Source organism: Syngnathus scovelli, chromosome 13, assembly GCF_024217435.2.
Source record: "Syngnathus scovelli strain Florida chromosome 13, RoL_Ssco_1.2, whole genome shotgun sequence".
NCBI classification, from domain to species: Eukaryota; Metazoa; Chordata; class Actinopteri; order Syngnathiformes; family Syngnathidae; genus Syngnathus; species Syngnathus scovelli.
The window spans coordinates 10385499-10392625 of record NC_090859.1 but is presented as its reverse complement, the minus strand read 5'-3'; the positions used below and the strand labels follow the sequence as shown (position 1 = coordinate 10392625).

The window sequence follows — 7127 nt, the reverse complement described above, 5'->3', positions numbered from 1 at the left end:
ATTAATTTCAATTTGCCATCATCATTCAAGGCGGCGTCAGGGGTCTGGTGATGTGCATTTTATAAAGGTGTTTAACGGTGGGCCGGCTTATGGTTTACGACTCCAGTGATAGTTACATATTGAAAAGCCACAGTGAGTGAGTGTCGCATATCACTTGATTTGCAGAATGCGGCCGACATAACGACGAGGAGCACGTTTCTTGTTGCAGAAGACCCTGACGCAAGTCACGGTAAGAGCATATCACGCTCGTTGATTGTCATCCTTTGGAATGTAAACAATTGAATGCTACTGTTTGTGGACTTAACCTGTTACCAAAAAAAAAAAAAGGCAAAATGTTTAGTTATGTTACGTAACATAATCAATAAGCAGTGTTGTACCTCACTGGCATTGAACCATGAATGACTTTTAATGAAATTCTTTTTTGTTGTCATAGTCATTTTCATCAGTGTTTTCTGGTTTTTTGGGCAAACAAATTAAGAAACAAGTTAAGGGCTTTGCCCTAATTCACCACAACGTCGGCCACTGTGTTCGATCACAAAAGCCAACTCACACTCATTGGTGGGTACCGAAAGGGACTTCCAACCATTGGCATGGTTACGTCACTGGGCAGCTTGACCTTCTTTAACACAGCATTGGCTCGGGTACTTTTGGACCCAGCGCTGGGTTAGCTATTTAGCGCCAAGTTGGTTTACTTTGGACCCAGGGGGCCATGTGCCATTTTGGTGATGGGAGCTTTTACGGTTTCCTTCTGCTGGCTGGCAGGAGAAGCAGAGGCCAAAAGATTTGATATCTAATACTGTCAAGACCCAGTTTTTGTGGTGAATGGTTCTTTTCCAGTTTTTGTTTAGATGGATGGGTGGAGTCTCCAGGGGATTGATGAGAGCTTGCAAATGAATTTTTTTTTTTTTTTTGCTAGCAGTTTTTTGCCTGTGGGAATCGTGTGGGCTTTTTTTCTTGACAAAGTTCTGCATTATACTCATGTTACTTTCTTGAAGTCGGTAAATTCTTTTTGCTTATTCTTGTATTCTTCACTTGTATTGTGCATTATTTTTTTGCCTGTATCTGAAATTGTTTCTTTGGTTGCTTTTCTGGTATTGGTGCCTTTACTTTGAAATTTGGTCTCTTCTGTTGGTGTTTTATTGTCTTCTGTGGGTGGGGTCTGTTTCTATCTTTTTTATTCTTCCACTTAGTCTTTTTGTCTAGTTCTGTCTGGCGCCATGCTCCATTCATGCTTCATCCATGTTGTTTTTTCATTTTTTTGTGCTTTACTGTTCAACCTTTTGTCTATCTAGTTTTCCATTCTTTGTTTAGCTCTAGCTGACGTTGTCCTATCTTGTTGATATAAAATTGTTTGTTCAAGTTCATGTTGGCTCTGTCCTTGTGCTTCACTTTTCTGATACACAATTGTAACAAACTTACACTTGCTGCTCGGCCAAACTGACTTCCACATTGATGGATGAGAATTTATTTGGGGGGGTCCTGATTAAGACTATATGGCTACCCTAATCTTTTTTATGGCTATATATAGTATATAGTTGTATATTTTCTATGTACTTATATTTATATATTTATATATGCATCTATGTAATTAAAAAACTATTTGAATCCTTGACATTCTATTTAACTCTGTTTTCAAATTTCAGCGTTTCCAAAGGCACCAAAATGGCGCGGGTGAGGATTGTGCTGGCGGCAACGCTGCTTGTGATGGTGACGGTGGCCATATTTGTGGGCGTCTACTTCGGCGTGGATAGCAATACGCAACACGTGTACTTGAAGGCGGCCGTGGCGGCGGACGCTGGGCCATGCTCAGTGATTGGCAGGCAAGAATGCACACATGCTTATTTTCCGACCCCGAGCTAAAGCCAGTATGACAAGCTTTACTGTTAAAGGGGAAGTCAAGTAAAAAAAAAAAAAATCTTAACAATATATTCTATGCACCCCCATTAGTCCAAACATGTCATTCTGATTAAAACTGGTTTATAGAATATGAATTTAGCAGCAAAATCCCCCCATTTTATCTATCTCGACGGCGGCCATTTTGCCACTTGCTGACTGAAATTATATCACAGCGGCTGCCATAACCAATCACGGCTTACCTTTTTTATGAGTTTGATAATGTAAAACTCGTAAGATGCCGTAAATCCATCTACTAATCAGTACTAATACTACAACTAATGAATACTATTATTTACTCTAATAACTACTAAATGCTATTGCTGCTAATCTCATTGAACATCTAGCGTATCATATTAGCAATTATTCGCTAACTACTATTACCCTGCCACCTTGGATCTTAAGGCCGTCAATTATACGCTCACATTCACTGCGTGAAAATTTAACAGACACACAGAAATCAGGCGAAGAAACCGTCACTGATTCTTTTAATACTCTTACGTGACTATTCACGCACGTTAATGAAAGCTAGCTCAGGCTTAACTAATCCATAAGCAGTATATACGGTACTGTACTGTATACACTCTCATTCCTCACAATAATCTAATGACATGCAGTGGATCCATAGTAGAAGATCTAATTATATGCGTCCACACACAAGACTTTCCCTAAGAGGATGACAGAGCCCTTTGTCACGCTTCCATGACTTGGATAGAAACCGTGTACGGGGGGCTTAACATCGGACGGAGGGAACATGGAAATGACTTGGGAATAGAACAGCTGCAAAATGAGCACAGATGACTGAACAGTGGCACACATTTGCCGGAATATTTTTCAAAACATTCTCTGCTGTATTTCATATTATCCTGCAGTTCACTTTCCTAATGTGCAACAGTGTCTCTCAGCGTCACCGTATTCCTAAAATTAAAATTATATCTGTGTGTATTTTGACAGTGACACATTGAAGAAAGGAGGCTCGGCAGTAGACGCCTGCATCGCCGCCTTGCTCTGTGTCGGCCTGATGAACGCTCACAGTATGGGCATCGGGGGAGGACTTTTCATCACCATCTACAACGCAACAAATGGTACACTTCCAATTCACCTTTAACGGCTTGACTTAATAACTTACTGGCACACGCTGTGCGCCCATAAAAATGACGCTCCCCTGCAACACACGCAGACACGGTGGAAACTATCGACGCTCGGGAGACGGCGCCTCGCAACGCAACGGAGAATATGTTTGGTAACAGCACAGATTTGTCCCAGAAAGGTACTTGAGATTTTCCAAGAACTCTTAACTTCAGCTGTAAAGAGACTCTATCTTGATTACAGTGGTAAATGCCGTTACTATGAATTTATCATTTGTTGCTGCTCGTACCTTTCACCCGTCACATAGTAATTATGTAATGAAATGATCTCCATCTTGCTTTTATTATTTGATAGGAGGTTTATCCATCGCTGTGCCGGGAGAGATTCGAGGTTATGAGCTGGCTCACAAGCGTCATGGCAAACTTCCTTGGAAGGATTTGTTCCAGCCAAGCATTGATCTGGCAGAGAAAGGATTTCCTTTGGGCAGGGCGCTGGCCAAAGCTCTGGCCCGACATAATAAAACCATCATCAAAGACGTAGCCTTGTGGTGAGACGCGAAAACCGCCGCGATGCTCATTTTCAAGAAATGTTTATGGGATTTGAAACAAAAACTGTTTTTGTCTTGCAGTGAGGTTTTCTGCCGTAGCGGCGGCGGCGACGTCTTGAAAGAAAACGATATCATTAAGTTTCCCAAGCTTGCAAACACTTACAGGAAGATAGCACAAGAGGGCGCTGACGCCTTCTACCATGGAGAACTTGCACACAATCTGGTGACAGATATCCAGGCTGCAGGTCATTCTTTTCACATGACTTCCAATCTTTTAATTTTTTATTCTTTTATATTTCCTCTCACAATGTCATTTCTTTAAAAAAAAGACGTGTGCATTAAGATTAATGCTACATTCTGTCCTCCATCTTATGAAGGCTGCCATTTACGTTTTTTTTTATTTTTGTTGATTCAAAGATGTGAATATTCTAAAGCGTCACAGCAAACATCTTCCCGCTCTGCGGCGTCTAATTTTACTAGCGTAACGGATTTGTATCCCAGATTGAGTCCAAGTGCATTGACGTTGTTTGTCTCTCGCTTGCATAGGCGGAATCATCACAATGGAGGATCTGAGGGATTATGTGCCAGTCTTGGATGAGGAGCCTTTGAGCGTGATGGTGGGGGAGTACACCATGGCTGTTCCCAACGCCCCCGCTAGCGGCCCTGTGCTCTCGCTGATATTAAACATCTTGAATGGTAAACCACAGATTCTGTGTCCAAAAAAAGTACCTTGTGTGGGAGAGAGGATGCGCTTTCATGTGTGCAGCCTTCGCTTTTTCCCAGCCGCTTGCTCGGAATGGGAGAGTTTGTAAAGTTCGAAAATGAGATTCTAGAGTTCAGGTCAGTGTTTAAAAAGGTTTAGCTCCTCTCCCGGCATTTTCCACAGGGTACAACTTGACATCTGACAGCGTGGCGAGCACCGAGAAGAGGATCTTGACGTACCATCGTATCACGGAGGCCTTTCGTTTCGCCTACGCAAAGAGGACCTTGCTTGGAGATCGTGCTTTCCTCAACATCACCTCTGTAAGAATCCTGTCAATCACCTTTGCAAATATCGACTTCAAAATATCTTTTTCTCCCCTCGCAAAGCTCATCGAGAACATCACCTCTCAGTCCTACGCCGACGAGCTCCGTGGAAAGATCACGGACTGGACGACTCATAACATCAGCTACTATGAACCAGAGTTTTATCTCCCCGACGACCACGGAACCACGCACATCTCGGTGGTGGCGGAGGATGGCAGCGCTGTGGCGGCCACGAGTACCATCAACCAATAGTATGACCTCTCAGTGGACCTTTTAACCGAAAGCATGAGCATGTTTTTAATGTTCTTTTAACGTTCTCTTGGTTACTTCTGGCCTGCAGTTTGGGCTCCAAATTCTTATCGAGGTCAACGGGGATCCTTCTCAACAACGAGATGGATGACTTCAGCTCTCCGTTAATCACAAACGGTTTCGGGGTGCCTCCATCACCGAATAACTTCATCCGGCCAGGTTAATTGCAGGCATATATTCTTTATCCTCATCGATAGTTCCGAAACTACGAAACTACCAGGACACACCTAGGTTCAATAATAACTGACTCCACTACTGTTTAACGCTGTTCAAAGGGAAAAGGCCAATGTCTTCCATGTGTCCAACCATCATCTTTGACAAAGAACGCCGAGTGAAGATGGTGGTAGGCGGCTCGGGTGGTACCAAGATCACTACCTCCATTGCTCAGGTAACCCCTTAAAGAAGCCAGTATGTCCTGGATTGGCCAAATGCTCTAAAAGGGTATCAATATTGAGAACGCTGCTCCGAAAATAGTTGTGATGAATGATTATGTGTCTCTTAGGTAATCGTGAAGGCGCTGTTCTTTGGCTACGACTTGAAGGAAGCCGTGAACGAACCGAGGCTCCACAACCAACTGAGTCCCAACGCTACTGTGGCCGAGCCAGACTTTGACAAAGTGAGACCCGTGGAAAAAAAAATATAAGTGGGGGAAGTCTTCCAGTACTCAAAATGTTCTCCCTTATGGGGAACAAACTGCCAACTGTGTTTTCATAAATGAACATTTATGATGGAGTGCAGCAAGTTCCTTGTTTTCCTGACTTCTTGCTTGTCTTGGTAGAACATCTTAGAGGGTCTGGCACAGAAGAACCATGAGATCGAAATCCTTAAGTCCACCGGAGCCGTGGTGCAAGCCATCGTCCGCTACAAGGATGGACTCCACGCTCAGTCGGATCCTCGTAAGTGGGCGTACGCCGCGGGCTACTGAGCTCACCTGCGAAACGCCACGCCACTCCAATTGGACATTAACTTTAGAGACTCTCTGAACTTCTTGTCCTTTGCACCAAACGCTCTCCCAATACTTTTTTTGTAGATAAGTGCACCAACGAAATTTAACTAGCTCCTGGTGTCACCTGCATTGTCCTCTTGAGTTTTAAGAGGAGCCACTGTGAATGTTTAGAGCACAGCCTCTCCATGACCTTATTGGCCGATCATAAAAGTATACAATTCCTTACTCTTTTTGTAAATCATTAACACAAGTTCAGTACTGTCCAAGATGCCATTATGTAGCGACAAGGACAACTACCGACGGACTGACGTTTCTTCGGAAGCTTCCAAAATCACCAATACTTATCGCAATATGGCATCTTCTATGCTAGAAGAATGTGGAACTGTATTACAAGACAATGAGTTGTTTTTCTCTCTTGAACTCTACATTTTATTAGAAATTGTGTCTTATATCTTTAGGATGTTTTATAATGTCTCTCTTTGGTTTGAAATTCTTTCAAATGTTGGCTTTTATTCGTCTGCGCACGTTGAGTTACCTCGTGTATGAAATTGAATATAAGTACAGATAAAAAGCAGTAAGCATACTGTACACTTGACCGTTTTTAGCTGACCATGTGTGGTGGTTATCATTTAAAAAAGTATTTTGAAAATAGGTTAGTTGATATATGTTGAATATCTGATTTGCTATGGAAAGTTGAAAACATTCCGAGTGAGATTCTCCAATCCGTTAATACTAAAATAAGCAATTAATGGTTCATTTTCTCCATTGTTGATCAAGGTAATGTTTTATTGAGAGCCTCACTTTCCACTTGGTGAGATAATAAAGCCCTAAATTGAGTGCATGTGAATATTTCATACAAAGCTTCCCAAAGCCCCCAAACTTAATAAAGATCCCCACTTGCTGAGCATCTTGGCAATTAGTCATTAAGAAGACAAGGAGACATTGGAGTCTGGCTGTTTCATGCCTCCGAGGCCCAATTAAGCATCACCTCAGGTCCACACACGTATTGCCGACACTGACGCAACACACACACAGACACACACGCGTGCACACACGCACACACTTAGTGACGGTATTTTTTGAGATGTGTTCACAGCACAGTGTCGCCTCTGTCTGCCCTGGTAAAGGCCTCTTTGATTAAAATGGCTGCCATTCAAAGTGAGTCGAGTCAAGACTGTCAAATTGCTTTCGTCACGACGATGGTATGGTTGCCCTCAATTGACAATCTAAATTTTGATATGTTTTCCATGAGATGTAGACAATTCAGTGTTTCTGTTGGCTGAATTTCTTTCGCCGTACATGGACAATAGATGTTTT

At 42.6% G+C, this 7127-nt stretch overlaps 1 protein-coding gene across 1 annotated transcript; it reads left to right on the top strand.

Moving 5' to 3' along the window:
* Window positions 1-159: 159 nt before the first annotated feature.
* Window positions 160-6101, top strand: LOC125980068 (glutathione hydrolase 1 proenzyme). Its single transcript, XM_049739062.2, has 13 exons — window positions 160-229; window positions 1644-1820; window positions 2848-2978; window positions 3074-3163; window positions 3337-3529; window positions 3611-3774; window positions 4076-4225; window positions 4416-4552; window positions 4619-4806; window positions 4896-5023; window positions 5140-5252; window positions 5367-5480; window positions 5643-6101. The coding sequence occupies exons 2-13, from the start codon at window positions 1663-1665 to the stop codon at window positions 5787-5789; spliced, it is 1713 nt and encodes a 570-aa protein (XP_049595019.1). The 5' UTR covers window positions 160-229; window positions 1644-1662; the 3' UTR covers window positions 5790-6101.
* The last annotated feature ends 1026 nt before the right edge of the window (window positions 6102-7127 follow it).

Excerpts from the sequence above, each read along its gene's own strand:
- LOC125980068 (XM_049739062.2), top strand. The coding sequence starts at position 1,663 with ATGGCGCGGGTGAGGATTGTGCTGGCGGCAACGCTGCTTGTGATGGTG. Across the intron at positions 4,226-4,415 it reads GATATTAAACATCTTGAATG|GGTACAACTTGACATCTGAC; the intron begins GTAAACCACAGA and ends CATTTTCCACAG. Across the intron at positions 5,481-5,642 it reads CCGAGCCAGACTTTGACAAA|AACATCTTAGAGGGTCTGGC; the intron begins GTGAGACCCGTG and ends TTGTCTTGGTAG.